The sequence below is a fragment of the Saccopteryx bilineata genome, chromosome 4, assembly GCF_036850765.1.
Source record: "Saccopteryx bilineata isolate mSacBil1 chromosome 4, mSacBil1_pri_phased_curated, whole genome shotgun sequence".
NCBI lineage: Eukaryota > Metazoa > Chordata > Mammalia > Chiroptera > Emballonuridae > Saccopteryx > Saccopteryx bilineata.
Window position 1 is genome coordinate 297,511,060 of NC_089493.1, and position 19,633 is coordinate 297,530,692.

At 42.7% G+C, this 19,633-nt stretch overlaps 1 protein-coding gene across 1 annotated transcript in view; it reads right to left on the reverse strand.

The window, feature by feature from the left end:
• Window positions 1–19,633, reverse strand: part of LOC136335756 (phospholipid-transporting ATPase ABCA3-like) — an 83,865-nt gene that overhangs the window by 51,441 nt on the left and 12,791 nt on the right. Inside the window, exons 6-15 of the mRNA XM_066276852.1 lie at window positions 18,972–19,231; window positions 15,904–16,020; window positions 15,469–15,586; window positions 12,272–12,445; window positions 11,232–11,410; window positions 8,843–8,977; window positions 5,700–5,829; window positions 2,759–2,913; window positions 2,366–2,521; window positions 1,511–1,721 (exon numbers count right to left, since the gene is read on the reverse strand). Of these exons, the coding sequence (XP_066132949.1) occupies window positions 1,511–1,721; window positions 2,366–2,521; window positions 2,759–2,913; window positions 5,700–5,829; window positions 8,843–8,977; window positions 11,232–11,410; window positions 12,272–12,445; window positions 15,469–15,586; window positions 15,904–16,020; window positions 18,972–19,231 (1,635 nt within the window). The remainder of the gene's footprint in view (window positions 1–1,510; window positions 1,722–2,365; window positions 2,522–2,758; window positions 2,914–5,699; window positions 5,830–8,842; window positions 8,978–11,231; window positions 11,411–12,271; window positions 12,446–15,468; window positions 15,587–15,903; window positions 16,021–18,971; window positions 19,232–19,633) is intronic.

Sequence of the window (19,633 nt, forward strand, 5' to 3'; positions counted from 1 at the left end):
AAATTTTTATCCAACTGAGATTTTTATAAAAAGAAGCAAGTTTACAACATATTCATTAGTGGTATTTGAAAACTAGTAATGACCTAAAACAGGGGTCGGGAACCTTTTTGGCTGAGAGAGCCACGAACGCCACATATTTTAAAATGTAATTCCGTGAGAGCCATACAACGACCCGTGTACATTACACATTATCCAATAAAAATCTGGTGTTGTCCCGGAGGACAGCTGTGATTGGCTCCAGCCACCTGCAACCATGAACATGAGCGGTAGGAAATGAATGGATTGTAATACATGAGAATGTTTTATATTTTTAACGTTATTATATTTTTTTATTAAAGATTTGTCTGCAAGCCAGATGCAGCCATCAAAAGAGCCACATCTGGCTTGCGAGCCATAGGTTCCCGACCCCTGACCTAAAACAACCTAAAAAATCTACGAAAAGTAGAATGTATGGACTATCAATACATGCAGCGATAAAGATAAACCTCAAAATATTGTGCTGAGGCTAAAAACAAACAAACAAAAAATGATGGTGTATAATTCATTTGTATGATTTTTAAAAACAGGCAAAATTAATGTATGGTGATACAAGTCAGATGTCTTCTGAGTGAGGAAATTGACAGAAAGGGGTTAAAGAGAACTTTCTGGGGTCACAGCAATATTCCTTATCTTGTTTTGCTTAGAGCCAAATGGGTATATATGGTTTTAAACACTCAGCAACCTGAACATGGAGGACCTACTCACTGTACTCCACATAAATTACACTTCCATTAAAAGTTTTTTCCCTCAACAAGAGCATTTATTCTAGGGAGGAGTGACAGACAATAAACAGGGCGAGTGAATAAATTATATATTTTATTAAGCTAGTGCTTAAGAAAAAAAAATGGGAAGAAATATGAAAAATTGGAGGTAAGATGCTGAAATATTATTTAACAGGCCAAAGAAAACTGATGCGTAAGTAATTTTAAATAATAACTGAAAAGAGGTAAAAAAAAAAAAAAGGACATATTTGGTATATTTATGGTTTAAAAAATTCTCCAAAATAGAATAAAATATCTGCTCATACAGCAGCAATTTAATACTGGTTTGAGAAACAAGAAATAAGGAACAGAGATTTCTGGCTCCCTACATTTTTCCTAGAATCTATTATCTGTTATTTATCACCCATCTGCTGTCTATCTATCTATGTATTTATCTTCATCATCATCATCTCATTAAAAGCTCAACTGCTTTTGGACAAATTACACTTTAAGCAGATACCTATGAAAGAAATGAGCGTGATATTTGGATAATGCAGTAATTCCGAAGAACTAAAAGGTGGCCACTTGTTCAGAAGGCTCAGCGTGGAGCCCAGTGAACAGAACAGAGAAAAATCACTGAAGTTTTCTCTGCGAGACAAAAGAGTAACAATGGTGTTAAACAACACTATTAAGCTATCGGTCTCCATGAAGACCATGTTAAGGCAAGAGTAAGGCATCGATTTCTAAAGAAGGATGAAAGGGAAAGAGACCGTATATTTTCCTGAGGAACAGTGAAGAGCCGCAGCACTTCAAGGACCCGTTCATCATGATGGCGATGCGGTCACCCAGGACGTCCGCTTCGTCCATGTAGTGCGTGGTCAGCAAGATGGTGCGGTTCTGTTTGTGCTGTTGGAGGAGGTCCCAGGTGGCCCTCCGGGAGGTGGAGTCCATGCCAGCTGTGGGCTCGTCGAGGATCACCACCTGAAGAGCAGAGGAGCAGCCCCGTGACCTTGGTTGCGCCTCACCCGTCGGGGCGGCCGGGGGCTTCAGCAGGGCCCGGGGCTCAGTCCGCATTTGCTCTTCTGCGAGCTGAGCGGAAGTCACCAGTTTAGACCAGGGGTCCCCAAACTACGGCCTGCGGGCCGCATGCGGCCCCCTGAGGCCATTTATCCGGCCCCCGCCGCACTTCCGGAAGGGGCACCTCTTTCATTGGTGGTCAGTGAGAGGAGCATAGTTCCCATTGAAATACTGGTCAGTTTGTTGATTTAAATTTACTTGTTCTTTATTTTAAATATTGTATTTGTTCCCGTTTTTTTTACTTTAAAATAAGATATGTGCATTGTGCACAGGGATTTGTTCCTAGTTTTTTTTATAGTCCGGCCCTCCAATGGTCTGAGGGACAGTGAACTGGCCCCCTGTGTAAAAAGTTTGGGGACCCCTGACGCATGGTTCCAAACCCAGGATGACCGTTGCATACTCACAAAGGCTAATGAGGTGAAGCCGCTGGGGTCGGGGAGGCCCCCTTCAGAGTGTTAGACACCCGTCGGCCCTGGGGTTTGTGTCAGCTGGTTTCTCTCAGACCAGCGTTCGTGGGGACCCATTTTTCGCCCTTGTTCTGCTTTTACCTTGGAGTCCCCCATCAGCGCTATGATGATGGAGAGCCTGCGCTTCATCCCTCCGCTCAGCGACTTGGAAAACGCGTCTCGCTTCTCCGTCAGGTTAACAGCAGACAGCAGACGGTCAGCTTCCAGAGGGTACCTCTTCCGAGGAATTCCTTTGACCTGGGAGAGAAGGGAGCGGAAGTTGACACGCGACGTCCACATCACCCCCCAGGAACATTTCCCTCCCGGCTCTCTTCTTATGGTGTCTTTTCCCCTGAGCCCCCCTCTTTGTGTTGGAAGAATTCACCGAAAATAAAACACTGGAACTTTCTAAGCATAGGGATATTGCGTCATAGGGAACCTATTCTTAAATAAAATACCGGAATGGAGTTGGGGTGGAGTGGGACTTTGGTTTACCACACAATAGAAATAAAGGTGTTCTGATACTGTCAGGTAATTGAACAACAAGTCCTGCTGGGGACACAAGCCCAAGCTTTTCCTGATCTGGACCATCTGCTTTGAGATGTCATATCCATCAACGAAGGCCTCTCCACTGGTGGCAGGATAGAGACCTGGAATCAAGCAGAAGACAGAAGTCTTGTTTTCCCGAGGGAACACGGAAACAAACTGTTTATCAGCACCTCAACTTCAAAACACGCTTACAGATTCCTCATTAGACTCAGCAGTGTCTCACAGCCCCGGACATGTTAGCATGGTTATTATCAGTCAGACGAGAACCAACAAATGTTGGAGAGGATGTGAAGAAAAGGGAGTCCTCGCACGCTGCTGGTGGGAATGCAGATTGCTGCAGTTACTATAAAAAAACAAACAACCCCCCCCAAAAAAAACGGAGTTTCCTCAAAAAATTAAGACTAGGGTTCCCATATGATCCAGCAATTCTGGGTATCTACCAGAAAAATTGAAAACACTTATTCGTAAAGACAGATATAGATGTTTACTGCAGCATTCTTCACAATAGCCAATACATGGGGAAAAAACTCAAGTGTCCTTCGACAAATAATTAGATGATGATGCTGTACATTTATTTATACAATAGAATACCACTAAGCCACAGAAACATGAAGTATTGCCATGGACCACACCATGGATGGATCCTGAAAGTATTATATGCTAAGCGAAGTAAATCAGATGGCAGAGGAAAAGAACCATGTGATTTCACTCAGACGTGGTGTGGAAAACAAAAAGCAACAACCACAAACACCCATAGACACAGACAGCAGAACAGTGGTTACCAGAGGAGAAGGGGGGGGCGAAGGAGTATGACGAGGGAAAAGGAAACCAAACACAAGGTGACGGGTCACCACCAGCCTTCGGGTGCTGAGCGCACACTGTAACATACAGACGTATCATAAAGCTGTAGCTCTGGGAAAAAATGAAATGACTCAGATCAACAAACTCTCAAACGAAAGAGGAGACTTCACCACAGACAGCACAGGTACACAAAGGAACATACAGGAATGCTATGAAAGATTATATGCCACCAAGTTCAACAATCTAGAAGAAGTGGATAAGTTCCTAGAACTATACCATCTTCCTAGATTGAGTCACAAAGTAGCAGAAAATCTAAATAGACCCATAAGCAGGCAGGAAATAGAAACAACTGTCAAAACCCCCTCCCAAAAAGAATTCCAGGACTAATGAATTCTACCAAACATTAATATAATATATATGTATTTGGTTCCTATCCTTCTAAAAGTCTTCCAAAAAACGGAAGAAGAGGCAATATACAGTAACACATTTTATGAGGCCAATATAAGACTCATACCAAAACCTGGCAAGGACAACCACACACACACACACACACACACACACACACACACACTACAGACCAGTATCTCTAATGAATACAGATGCAAAAACTTCCTAAACAAAATGCTGACAAATAAAATACAACAATATACTTTAAAAACAATATATTGTGATCAAGGGGATTCATTTCAGGTTAACATTTCAGAGTGATACCGCACATCAACAAAGGACAAAAATCATATGATTGTTTCAACAGATGCAGAAAATGTATTCAATAATACACAGAATCCATTTGCGGATTACTCAACAAAAGGGTACAGAAGAAAAGTACCTCAACATACTAAAGGCCACGTATGACAAACCATCAGACAATATCATTCTAAAGGGTGAAAAACTGAAAGCTTTTCCTCTAAAATCAGGAACAAGACAAGGCTGCCCACTCTCTTCACCACACATTTAGGAGACCACCAACATGACCCTCATACCAAAACCTGGCAAGGACAACACACAAGAAGTGTCTGTCCAGGTCCTCCCCCCATGTTTTAAACGAATTGTTTGCTTGTTTGTTGCTGAGCTCTGTGAGTTCTTTATATATTACAGATATTAGCCACTTATCGGAGCTAGTTTGCAAATATCATCTCCCATTTAGTTTGCTGCTTATTTGAGGTTTTGTGCGTGTGTGTGTGTGTGTGTGTGTGTCTGTGTGAGTTTCTTTTTCTGTGCAGAAGCATTTTGTTTGACATAGTCCATTCATTTATTGTAGCCTTTACTTCCCTTACCTTTGGAGTCAAATTCATAAAATGTTCTCCACGGCCAAGGTCCATGAGTTCACTACCTGTGTTTTCTTCTACGTAATTCATAGTTTCAGGTCTTTATTTAGGTGTTTGATCCATTTTGCGTTAATGTTTGTGTAAGGGAACAAACTGTAGTCAAGTTTCATTCTTTTGCATGTGGCTTTCCAGTTTTCCTAGCACCCTTTATTGAAGAGGCTTTCTTGTTTCTATTGTGTGTTTTTGGCCTCTTTGTCAAAGATTATTTGTGTGTGTGTGTGTGTGTGTGTGTACCATATATATATTATATATGGCTTTATTTTGGGGCTCTCAATTCCATTCCATTGGTCTGTATGTCTGCTTTTCTGCCAATGCCACGCTCTTTTGATTATTGTGGCTCTATTGTATAATTTGAACTCAGGTAGTGTGACACTTCCAGCTTCATTATTTTTTCTCATGATTGCTTTGGCTATTCGGGGGTTTTTATGGTTCCATACAAACCCGATGATTTTTTTTTTTGTTCTATTTCTTTATATAACGACATTGGGATTTTGATGGGGATTGCATTATGTTTGTCATTATTTCTTTCACTGTGGTTTCCTTTAGTTCTTTGAACATGTTGATAGTGGCTACTCTGATGTGTTTTCAAGATCTGACACCTGGTATCTTTCACAAGAAGTTATTTACAACTTAAGAAGAAAGATACTTTATAACTAAATAACTAAACTGTTAACATCAAGGTGGTTCACAAAAGTCTTGTCAACTTAAATCTACAGTGTCTCTGTGAAGATACCCTCTGAGCACAGCTTGATACTTACCTGAGAGAATGGATAAGATAGTGGATTTCCCCGCCCCATTATTTCCTAGAAGAACAGTGATCTGACCCTCATATAAATTCAAGGAAACATCTTTTACAGCGAGTCTGGTAGTGCTCTGCACTCGGAATTCCTGCGAGAAAAATAAAATGAAAATACCGATTTTACCTATATCTATCACTTTGGAGGGACATGCAGTCATATGAACTATCTATCGCAGAAACCATACCACTAATATCACGAGTGGAAAAAAAATCAAAATGTAAGAAGGACGAAACTGTGAAAAGGAAAAAAAAACACAACTGATGGCATGACAAAAGTTTTAGAATTTCACTGTAAATCTACCAATGTCCCCTGAGAAAATCTCACCCATTCTTACTTTGTTTTCATTGCCATCTTGAAGCTGATAATGCTATCACCTTTTTTCAGTCAATGCCTATGTCTTAATTTGGAGAACTGCCAATTGAAAACATAGAACATTTAAAACGTAGAAGTCCTGTAGGGATCTCAAATTTCTTATGTGCAGATGACCAGAGTGGCTGATGAAGGTGAAAAAAATTAGGTAAAGAGCATACGGACCCCTCTAGCCAACAAGCACCGAGGGAACGCACACAGTCATCACTTTCTACAAACCTATCGGAGAGGTGCTTTCCAGGCAACCAACCAGGTTTGAATTTAGGGAAACACAGATGTCTTCAAGGAGAGAGGTATATAAACCAGCACTTGCTTACCTGGGGCAGAAACGAGCACCTATAAAAACTAGTGAGAAAATTTTACTTCCATTTTTCATGAAAAATGAAGTGACACAGCTTAAGAAAAAAATATTTAAATGAGAAAATTGATACGAAGCCCACTGCATTCTGACTGAGGTATATATTTCTTCCAGTACCTGCCACTGACGGTGAATAAGGACAAAATATCTGTGTAACAACAACAACAACAACAACGACAAAATGCTATTTCTCTTTGATCCCAAATGGCAGTGGGTGTTCTCTACCTGGCGGCCCTCGTCCTATCTTCTCCCTAGACCTGAGTTCCAGGCTCTCGTAACTGCTGATTTGAAATCCTTATTTGTATGAAGGATTCTGTCCAGAATGGAACTCATTTTTGAAAAATATTATTTAGAAAATTGAATTTTAACAGGGTGACATTGGTCAATAAGAGTACATAGGTTTCAGGTGAACATTTCCTTTTTCTTTCTTAGTGACAGGAGGGGAGAGGAGGCAGAGAGACAAGACTCCTGTATATACCCCGACCCGGATCCATCTGGCAAGCCCGCTAGGGGGCGATGCTCTGCCCATCTGGGGCTGTTGCTCTGTTGCTCACAAACCAAGCCATTTTTAGCACCTGAGGTGGAGGCCATGGAGCCATCCTCAGTGTCCAGGGCCAACTTGCTTGAACCAATCAAGCCATGACTGCAAGAGAGGAAGAGAGAGAGAGAGAGACAGAAAGAGAACAGGAGAGGTGGTGGAGAAGCAGATGGTCGCTTCTCCTGTGTGCCCTGACCGGGAATTGAACCCAGGACATCCATTTGCCAGGGTGATGCTCTACCACTGAGCCAACTGGCCAGTGCCAGGTAAACATTTCTATAGTATTTGAACTGTTGATTATGTTGCGTACCCATCACCCAAAGTCAAATCGTTTTTCATCACCTTCTATTTGTCCTTCTTTCCCCCATCCTCCCTCCCCTCCCTCCTCTTCTGCACCCCCTCCCCCTGGTAAAATGGAATTCCTAATTCCCAAAAGCTTCATTTAAAAAACAACTAAGCAAACTTCACATTCCCCCCCATTGTCTCCAGTCTGCCCACATTGCTCCACAAAATCACCCGTGTGCTCCAGCTACAAAACCAAGAGCCACCTTAGTTTCCTTCTTTTTCCTTCAATAATAAATCCAACTGATGAGAGAGATTTCTTTTTTCGATTCTAACTCCCAAATATGGTCTGGATCTCCACACTGCGTTCTCCCCTTCCACATGGCTAGTCCTGGGTGCCGTCATATCTTAGCTCAGCTCCTAGACCAGCGGTTCTCAACCTGTGGGTCGCGACCCCAGCGGGGTCGCCTAAAGCCATCGGAAAATACATAATGCATATCAGGTATTTACATTCCGAATCATAACTGTAGCAAAATTACAGTTATGAAGTAGCCACCAAAATTATTTTTTGGTTTGGGGTCACCATGGCAACATGAGGAACTGTATTGCGGGGTCACAGCATTAGAAAGATTGAAAACCACTGTCCTAGACAAAGCCTCCCATCTGTTCTCTTTCTTACACCCACACTCTTCACCTGTGTCAGGGTGGTCCTCCCCACACAGAACTCAGATAACTCCCTCTACTGCATAAGTGCCTATTGTTACTGCCCAGTGTTCTCAAACACGGAATCCAAGCATTGCAACAAGCTGCCACGTCACGCCTGCATCACTGGTCTCCTGATGACATCTCCAGATTCATGTCATATCGTGACCCCTTCTCACGGCTTCCTTAAACCCCGCTTCGTCCTTCTGACTTTCTCCACATAGAAAGCTCCTTCTCACCTCAGGGATTTGAATTCTCTTTTCTGTTTGAAATTTTTTTTTTTTTGTACCTAGGTTGTCAATGCCCTAGCTCATTCTCACCCTTCTGATCTCAGCTTTAAGGTCACCGTTGCAAGTTTGAGCCCCCACAAACCTGTCTCATTAGAAATTAAGAGGTAGGAAATTCATCAAGGAGCACTGCAAGGTAACAACCCGTGCAGAGAAGGGCTGGAAGGACAACCAGGTAGAGATAAGTGACAGCTCAGTTACTCTCTGGCCTCGGGTCAGTGTCCCTCACTAAATGGTCAGCTACCACATGTTTTAAAAATACTTACGGCCCACTCGTTGAAAATCACTGTTCTAGACTCGACTTTTTTTTTTAATGAGTATTTATAGAAGACTATCATATTATAGTTTACATAAAGCCTCATTTTATTCTGGAGGAAGGAGAAAGACTTATTATATACTATATATATTTTTATTTATATCTTTTTCAAAGGAAGTGAATAGAATGGCCATAACCTTTTATTAGCATCTGATTTTTTTTTCTTAGTATTTCCAGTAACAAACGTTTACAATGAACGGCAAACTAAGTATCAGTTTCCTTGAGAAAAAGAGATCGGGAAAACAATACCTTGTACAGATGTTGGATCTGGACACCTGCTACCAAATTAGTAGGTTCTGCTTCAAAATATTTGCTTTCAGTTGTCTTATTAAATTGCCTCGCTTCATTTTTTTCCTTAGGTTTTTCCCCAAACCAGTAAGAGTGCTAGGAAGAGAATAAAAATGTAATCACTGCAAAAACACGGAGAAACAAAGCAGTAGAAAATAGTTTAGCCTGTTACCCTTTCTATTAAGACAATTTTAGAATTTGGCCCCAAAGGCAAGGGAAGCAAAGGCAACAATAAATGAATGGGACTGTATCAAACTGAAAAGCTTCTGCACAGCAAAACACAAAAAGCAAAAACAAAACAAACAGGCAGCCAACCAAATAGGAGATGATATTTGCAAACAGCAGCTCCAATAAGGGGTTAATATCCAAAATACACAAAGAACTCACAAAGCTCAGCAACGAACAAGCAAACAATCCAATTTAAAAATGGGGAGGGGACCTGAACAGACACTTCTCTCAAGAGGACATACAAATGGCCAACAGGGATATGAAAAGATGCTCATCCTAAATAGTTATTAGAGAAATGCAAAAAAAAAAAAAACTACAATGAGATACCACCTCACACCTGTTAGATTGGCTGTTAGCAACAACACAGGTCATAGCAAGTGTTGGAGAGGCTGTGGAGAAAAAGGAACCCTCATCCACTGTTGGTGGAATTGTAAATTAGTAAAACTATTATGGAAGTAAGTATGGTGGTTCCTCAAAAAATTAAGACTAGAACTACCATATGACCCAGCAATCCCTCTACTGGGTTTATAACCCCAAAACTTGAAAACATTATGTAAAGACACATGCACCCCCATGTTCATTGCAGCATTATTCACAGTGGCCGAGACAGGGAAATAACCAAAGTGTCCCTTGATAGAGGACTGGATAAAGAAGATGTGGTACATATACACAATGGAATACCACTCAGTCATGAGAAATGATGACATAGTGACATTTACAAAAACATGGATGGACCTTGAGAACATTATACTGAGTAAAATAAGTAAATCAGAAAAAGCTAAGAACGGTATGACTTCACACACAGGTGGGATATAAAACCGAGACTCGTGAACATAGATAAAAGTGAGGTCGTTTCCAGGGGAAGGAGGGTGTGGGGGAGGGGTGGAAAGAGGGACAAATACATGGTGACGAAAAATGATTTGACTTTGGGTGACAGGTATACAACAACATAATCAACAGTTCAAATGCTGTGGAAATGTTTGCCTAAAACCTATATACTCTTATTAATCAATGTCACCCTGTTAATTTTCTAAAAAAAAAAAAAAAAAGATAGGCAGAAAATACCTTGTGATTAAATTTTAGAACTAATTGGCTATCATTTGACTAACCAAGGCATGAAAGCAGGACTACTCTATTTACATTGTAACTGTCCAAGAGAAACAAAAGAAAATGACGGTAACATGAAGTCATGGCAGCATGTAGTATTACATCACTCTCTGTCCTGTCTGCTCTGAGCAGGACATAAACCAGTGGTCACCAGGGGAGAGGGGAAGAGGGAGGGCAAGGAGTGAATGCTGCCCATTTTGCTCTGATTCTGACTCTAAGAAATGTGGGCTTCCCAAAGAAAAATACCAGGTGCTAAGTGCCTAGACATGGAGCATAACTAAACCTCTTCCTGTCAGCATCCAGAGAACCCATTCTGTGTACACATTTTTTTTTTAAGTGAGAGGAAGGAAGACAGAGAGACAAACTCCTACATGTGGTCAATGGGACCCACCCGGCATGTTCACCAGGGGGCAATGCTCTGCCCATCTGGGACGTTGCTCTGTTGTGGCCGGAGCCATTCTAGCACCTGAGATGGAGGCCATGGAGCCATCCTCAGCGCCCGGGCCAACTTTGCTCTAATGGAGCCTTAGCTGCAGGAGGGGAAGAGAGAGACAGAGAGAAAGGAGAGGGCGAGGGGTGGAGAAGCAGATGGGCACTTCTCCTGTGTGCCCTGGCTGGGAATCGAACCCAGGACTTCCACATGCTGGCTGGCCATTGGTCTACTACTGAGCCAATCAGCCAGGGCCCTATGTTTATCTCTTTATGATGAAGTTCAATCCCTTATGTAACACTAGCCTGAAAAAGTGATCAATTACTCAGAATCTGTCAAGTTCGGGGTTGCAGGCCACAACCGACAGATTATGTATACAGCATTTATACACAGTGGAGGCTTTATAGTGTATGAAGAAAGAGCTAGTGAATTCATTTGCCTAGAGTAATTAGAATGATTCTTTCACCTGACCTATCGATTTGATTACACACCGTGCAACAGTAATCAACAATGGCTCGTCTACGTTACAGAACAGGCCCACAAGGACTGTGGCCTCTCTCAATAACAGAAAGCGGTACCACTCACCAGCAAGAAAAAGTTCCATGGCTTGGGCACACCATACTCTCCCGGAAAGACTGCTTCTATATACCAGGCCACAAAGCCATACAAGACGGCATCAAAGAAAAACATTCCCAGGATGTAGGCGAAGACAAAGTTGTCCAGGGTGGCTGGTGAGCAGATGTTACTCCATTTAATTCCAATTCCTAAGGGATACCAGGAGACAGTTCATGTACGTGCCAACTGCGTCGTACGCTAGCAACTAAACAACAGTAGCAACTCCAGAAGGGACGGGGAAGAGACCCTCACGGGCCCGAGCTAAGGTCTGGAGGGATATGGGTGTCACGTGCGACAGGCAAAGGTGAACAAGGGGTGCGCTGTCTTCGAAGGACAGTCGAGAGCAGTGGTGGTCAACCAGGTCCCTACCGCCCCCTAGTGCTGGTCAACCAGGTCCCTACCGCCCCCTAGTGCTGGTCAACCTGGTCCCTCCCGCCCACTAGTGGGCATTCCAGCTTTCATGGTGGGCGGTAGCGGAGCAGCCAAAGTATAAATAAAAAGATAGATTTAACTATAGTCAGTTGTTTTATAAAGATTTATTCTGCCAAATTTAGCGAAAGTCTGACATAAAGTACTTGGTACGTAATTATTATTATATGCTTTAACTTGCTGTCACTCTGCTTTATAAATTTTATAAAGTAAAGTGACTTCCCTAGTTTATAAATTGCCATGACTGTGGAACCGGTGGGCGGTTAGAAAATCTTACTACTAACAGAGATACAAAAGTGGGCGGTAGGGATAAAAAAGTTGACGACCCCTGGTTGGCAAACCGCGGCTCACGAGCCACAGGCGGCTCTTTGGTCCCTTGAGTGTGGCTCTTTCACAAAATACCACGTGCGGGCGCTACCTCGATAAGGAATGTATCTACCTATGTAGTTTAAGTTTACAAAATTTGGCTCTGAAAGGAGATTTCAATCGCCGTGCTGTTGGTATTTGGCTCTGTCGGCTAACGAGTTTGCCAACCACTGCCCTACGAGAACCTGGGGAAGATGCACAAGGTGAACACTCACTCCTTATTTCGGCGTTGACTAGGAAGTTGGTGCCCAGCTTCATGGCGACATTGGAGCTGAGACAGGAAGCCAGCTTTGCTGCAAGCGTCATCTGTGCGTAATTTGAAGACAGGCTGGTAGCTGGGAAGTAGGTGGCGAAATAAATGAAGCCGCCAACGGGCACGGCGTAATGCACTGCCAAGAACGAGGGAATGGGCAGGTCAGTGCAAGGCAATCTGAAACAACCCGAGTCACAGGCGACTCGGTTTCTGATTCCAAGAGGCACTGAAACGAGCACAGTGAGAAGACGCCCACGTCTGTTTAGCTCACGGCTTCCTCCACCCCTCAGGAAAAGCCTGGCACTTAGTAAATGCTCAGAAGTATTACTGCTCACCAACATGAGGGGATATTCTATCGCTCCACGTTCATTGTGAAATATCCCGTGATTCTGAATAAATAAAAGGTTAACACTGGCAACATTCAAAGGAGGGGGTGGTGGGGAAGGGAGCAAAGAGGGACAAATATATGAGGGACAGAAAATGACTTGACTCTGGGTGCTGGGTACACAATGTCACGGGCAGTTCAAACGGTACGGGAAGGCTGACCCGATACTCTTATGATTCCATGTCACCTCAGTTGAATTTCATGTTCTCCATAAAATTTTTTTAAAAAGAAAAATTTAAAACGACAGCTAAAAAAGCGACATAAGGGGACAGTCGTCTCTGGTGTGGCACGAATTTCAGTGTCACGACATTAAATGTGGGCAGGTATATGGACCAGTAGGAACGTCCATCTTTGTCCGCTGGGACTGCAAGTGCAAAGCGCCACTTCCTACGCGGCTGGACATTGTTCGTGTGGGGCATTCACAAACACGGGGACCCAGCAACTCTCTCCCTAACTGTGCACCACGGCGAGGGTCTTACGTCGATGTACCAGCCAGACCCACAGAGAGTGTCCCGTAGGTCTGAGGCTGCCACGATGCCCCCAACAGATAACACTGGTGTTTGTTTCCTGCTTATTCTGCTCTTCGGCTTAACACATGCTGCCTCATGTTGACACGCTACTTAACTTTACCACCTGGGTTTAGATGTTCTTTTTTCTTCCTTTTTTGGGGGCTTGGGGTGGGGTGGGGTGGTACTTGTAGGTCATATGTGTAAGGTCTACCAGAAAGTTCTGTCCATTTTTGGAATAAAACAAAATACAAATTTTTCTTACCGTCAATAAACTTTATTAAATAATATAATTGCATTATTAATGATTTCTTGCCAGCGTGAGGGCAATTTGTACATCCCATTTTTGAAAAATGTTTTATCTTTTGATACGAAAAATTGAACCAGTGCTTGTTTGATATCTTCTTCATTTTTGGATTTTTTTGCCCTTCAAAAAATTTTGTAAGAACAAAAACAAGTGATAGTTGGAGGGTGCTAAGTCCCGGGGAACATGGTGGATGCGACAGACATGCTTTGATAGCATTTCTTCCTTGTTGAAATTCGTAAAAATGACAATGGCATAAATGAACTTTATCAGTAGCCATGAGTACACTATGGCTTCACACATAAGACTAATGTGAATCAACTGTGTTTTAGTTAATTTGCTACGTCATATGTATACATTAAGTGATAAAAATAGAGAGGCACACATGCGCCAAATAAACATGTGCTTACGTGTCGAAACTTGTGATAGAAATGGACAGAACTTTCTGGTAGACCTTATATAATCCTGTGCCTTGTGACAGCCAATCAATGAGGAACACTCATAATAATATACTAAGAAAAATAAAAGTGAAATAAAGGTTTTTGGTCGTGCCTGTTATTGGCACGTGTGCCCTCAAAGGGCAAAGAAACCATTTTTATTTGCCTTTGTTTGTTGGCTACTGTGCGGACACAAAGGTCTGAAGAAATGAAGGAAGGTATGAATGAAGGGGTATTTTTGCTCTTTTGACTCGACTTCCATTCCAAGTCCCCCGAGCCTTCAATAACGTTCAAGAACCACCCTCTACAGCAAGCTTTCTTAGGCTGATCACAGCTTCAGTCGGAAGTGAGAGTATTTTATTTTTTATTTTATTTATTTTTTTTATTTATTTATTCATTTTTTAGAGAGGAGAGACAGAGAGAGACAGAGAGGAGAGAGAGACAGGGGGGAGGAGCTGGAAGCATCAACTCCCATATGTGCCTTGACCAGGCAAGCCCAGGGTTTTGAACTGGCGACCTCAGCATTTCCAGGTCGACGCTTTATCCACTGTGCCACCACAGGTCAGGCGGAAGTGAGAGTATTTTAATCCTTTTTTTTTACGTGTACGTGCTGCTTCATTAATCTTTATTGCTCTCTCCGTGTTCCATCAAATAATTTTTGTGCATGTGATTAATAGTCACATTCCCAAGGTCAACGTTAGATCTTGGGGGCAGGGCCTGTATTTCAAATACACGACAAGAACACAATGACCAGGACCCCTCCTTCCAGGGACGCGATTTTGCTGTTCTCTTTCTCTTCACATACTGCAGTGTCACCACCAGATACTGGCAGACTTCAGTCTCCCCCGACAGCCACCCTTCCTGGTAGGTGGTTAAACAGATACTATACGTGCATTAGCAGCTAAAGGTTAGAAAGAACACGCATATATCATCTCATTTTGGTATCTATCCTCCATTCACACATATACTATGCTATATTAATGTTAATGATTTCTTTATTCCCTTTCAAATCATTTTTTTTTTTTATTAAATGAGAGGTGGGAAGCCACAGAGACAGACTCCTGCATGTGCCTCAACTGGGATCCACCCAGTAAGTCCCCCTACAGGGTGATGCTCTCCCCATCTGGGGCCGCTGCTCTGTTGCTTGGCAACTGAGCTATTTTTAGCACCTGAGGCAGGCCACGGAGTCATCCTTAGTGCCCTGGACCAACTTGCTCAAACCATTTGAGCCATGGCTGCAGAAGAGAAAAGGAGAGAGATAGAGAGGAGGGGAGGGGTGGAGAAGCAGATGGTCGCTTCTCCTGTGTGCCCTGACCAGGAATCAAACCCAAGACTTCCACACGCCGAGCTGACACTGTACCACTGAGCCAACTGGCCAGGGCCTCAAATGATTTCAAGTACACACCTATATTTGCCTTTTCAGTCAATAGAAGCTATATATGAAGTTGCAACCGAAGTTCAGAAGGAGCTTCTAAGCACAACGCTCGTTTGGTCACTGAGCACCTTTCCCAGCCGACTCCGACTTACCTTTATTGAAAAACGTGCTGACCAGAAAGCTGAAGAATATTGTAGGGACGGCAAAACACAGCAGGAAGACAAACACAAGAGATGGGTCGCTGTGTTGGATGATTGGCACAGGATCCACCTAGCAAAGCAATCAGGAGCCCGTTTGGTCATACATACCCTCAGCGGGGTCAGAGCAATACAAAAACAGAGACATGAGACATCATTAAATATTTCTAACGGTCCCAGGGAAACAAATGGCCATACCCAGTGAGACAGAGTCAACCAGTCACTAACTGCAAGAAGGTCCACGCGTCCCGACTGAAAGGTTTACCCCGCCGAGGCGTGACACCAGCACATACTGTACATACCCCTTCCCTGACAACCTGACATGGAGGGGCCCACAACAGGCCTCTGTGTTTCCCTCTGCGAGGCTGGCTGCAGCAAACGGATACTTGCCTTGGCGTAGAAAATCAGGCACATCAAAAAGATGACAGCCGAATAGAAAGTGAGGAATGTGAAGAAGTAGGCGGCCCAGAGCATCCAATTGCTGAGCCCTATCATGAGCTGGTACTCCTGTGGAAGAGTCAACACAAACCAAACGTATAAATCTTGTAATCGTCCCGAATGAGTTCAGGATATTTGTCTAATAATTCAGTGCCCACTACAACGGAAATGTGTTATGTGGCCTCACGCCCGGTTGATGGAGAGGAAATCAAAGCTCAGAAGGCCCAGTGGCTTGTGGGTCACTATTCAGCTAGTGAGTGGCAGGGTCTGTCATCTCTGACATGATTTCTGCAGATTCAGATATGGTTCAGACACACACACACACACACACACACAAACACAACTATAAACCACTTAGATTAATATCCCCTTCTTATTTATTATGTCTTCTTCCAAGAGGGATTAAAGAGATGGACACCACCAAGCTTCAGCCCTAATTTAAACTCTCTCTCTAAACGACTTTGATGTGTCGGTGATAAGCTTACCAATTGTAACAAATGTATCACTCTGGAGGGGAAAGTTGACAATACGAGAGTCTATGCATGTGTGGGGGCAGGGGACATACCGGAAATCGCTAAAACTTTGTCTCAATATTGAGGGACCGTGAGTGCATTATGCTGTGAAATAAGTCAGATAGAGAAAGATAAACACCATATTATCTCACATATTTGTGAAATCTAAAAAAAACAAAACAACAACAATAAACAAGCTCATAGAGAACAGATTGTGGTTGTCAGAAGCAGGAGAAGGGGGGGGTTGGGAAAGTAAGTGAAGGGGGTTGAAGAGTACAGACTTCCGATTATAAAATAAATAAGCCATGGGAATGCAAAGCTCAGCATAATGACTCTAGTCAATGATACTGTGTTGTATATTTGCAAGTTGCTAGAGAGTAGGTGCTAAAAGTCCTCCAAATTAAAAACAAAATTTGTAACTATGTACGGTGTGGAATGTTAACTAGACTTATAGGGTGCTGATCATTTCACAATTATTTACAAATACTGAATCATTTTTCTACTAAAACTAATATAATGGTATATGTCAAATATACCTCCATGAACTTTTCATTTCTTTTTCTCCTTTCTTTCTTTCTTTCTTTCTTTCTTTCTTTCTTTCTTTCTTTCTTTCTTTTCTTTTCTTTTCTTTTCTTTTAAAGATGCTGAGATCTCTGATTACCTGTGTTCATCTTTAGTAAGAGGCATAGAAAGCTATCGATTGACCTCAGAGCACAGACACAGTTGTCTATTAGCAATTTTGAGAAGTTGTATTTTCACTGTTATTTAGATTGAAATATTTTCTAGTTCCTTTGTAACTTATCCTTTGATCAATTGATTGTTTATAAGTTTATTGTTTCATTACAAAAATATTGGAATTTTCCTAGATACCATACTGTTACTGAGTCTTAGTTTTCCATCCACTAATATTAAAAAAAATGTACTTTGTATTACTTCAATGCTTTTAAGTTCCTTGAGACTTGTTTTAACGTATGATCTACTTACAAATACTATGTAGCTTATACTTTAATGAAAAATTTTAAGTGAAAAAATAAAGAACAAAAGTTTAAGCCCTAGGATTGATGCTTGTGTATCATGTTCTAGGGGCCCAAAGGAAACAGCATTCATTTATAATGTAGAATTACACAGAAATATCAACAAAGAGTTGGCAGCTATGAAAGCTGAGGCAAGTGTGACTGCGTTCACCAATCAGAAAAGACAGGGAAAGAAAAAACAGCCATTAATTTTGGATGGAAGAAAAGGTATTTAGGGTTTTTGTTGGGGGGGGTGTGTGTGTGTGGGGGGTGTTGTTCTCTTGACTAAGACACAATTCTTTAGAGGAAATAGTCATTTAGAAAAAACAACTCAGGGATCAGAATTGGTAAAATAGTCACAGAACCTTGAAATTGAATTTTATCTCAATTCATACAGACCCAATTCCACAAACCCAATTAGTGTGTAGTTCACCTTATTCCAGATAGATTTTTAGGGCACTTGTCATTTATATTCGATCTGCAAAACTCTCGTGAAGTTGTCTTCTAGAAATAAAACTAAAATCGAGACCAAGTTTTCCAATAAGCCAGACTAGTGGTGGCACAGTGGACCCAGAATGCCCAGGTCACCACTTTGAAGCCCCGAGGTTGCTGGCTCTGAGCATGAGCTCACCAGCATGGGGTCATTGTCTTGGAGGGGGGGGATCGGCCCCACGATCCAAAAGCTCGCCAGCTTGAGCCCAAAGGTGACTAGCATGAAAAGCCCATGACCACTGGCACGAAACAAGGGGACATTGGGTTGGCCCCGGTCAAGGCGCATATGAGAAGCAATTAATGCACAACGGAAGAGAAGGCAACTATGAGTTGGCACTTCTCCCTCTCTCTCCCTTCCTGTCTCTCTCTCTCTCTCTCTTTCTCAAAAAAAAAAAAAAATATATATATATATATATAAGTGTTCACTTCTTGGCTGCTACAGAATCATCCTCGCCCACCAATCCTCAGTAGGCAGAAACAACCCAGCCCTCCTCCACCATGATTTGCCCAGAAGTTTACTTTGTTCAGTAGGTTCCTCATACACTTGAAATCGTATGGTGCCTTGTTCTTACTCTGACTGGCCGATGTCGTTTAGCATAGCCAACAAATTAGAAACAGACTCACAGACAACAGAGAGCGGGAGGACAGCTGTGGGGAGGGGAGGGAGGAGGGCTGGGTGAAAAAGGTGAAGGGATGAAGCAGAGACAAACGTCATCGACACAGACAACACAGTGATGACTACAGAGGGAAAGGGGGTGGGGGAGGCAGCAGGGGGTCGAAGGGGGATGAACGGTGAGGGAAGGAGACTGGAGTTGGGGTGGTGGACGCACAGTACAATATCCAGACGATCTGTTATAGAACCAGACACCTGAAACCTAGATAAACCAATGTCACCTCAATTAATCCCATAAAAAGAAATTAAAAATAAAATAAAATTTTTGCCCCAAAGACCCGACATTCCCCACGGCGCCCTCTGAACCCACAAAGAGAAGCGGGGTTATACCTTCAGTCGGTTTTCCTTCTCCCACACCACGGACTGGATGAGGGTGAGGTAGTTCGTGCAGAAGATGAATAAGATTACTAATGGGATGAAGACGTCAAAAAAGGTAAAGAAGTGATCGTAATCGTATTTCGGGTACGGAAATCTCTGAACAAAAACACTGGCATCTCTGAGCAGATTCTCCGTGGCATTTGGGCTATGATAGGTCATAATGGCTTTGTCCAAGGCGTGCTGTATGAGCAGGAAGCCTTCCGTGATGTACCCTGAGTGAGAAAACAAGGACCAGTGAGGACAACAGAGCCATAAAGAGCGGAGGCGATACAAGTATGTCAGAGATAAATAGCAACATTAGTGTTTCCATGAGGCCCCCTGCTGTCTAAATGCCACAGGTACAAAGTTGCAGTTTGGAAAGTCGAAAAGGAGTTCTGAAGAAGTGTGGAGGTGAAGGTCGCACAACAGGATAAATGCACTTAATGTCACAGACCTGTATATTTACAAGTGGTTTAAATGGTAAGTTTTATCAGCCCTGGCCAGTGGCTCAGTGGTAGAGCATCAGCTTGGTGCGTGTAGAAGTTCTGGGTTCGATTCCTGGTCAGGGTACACGGGAGAAGTGACCATCTGTTTCTCCAAACCTCCCCCTTCTCTCTCTCTCTCTTTCTCTCTCT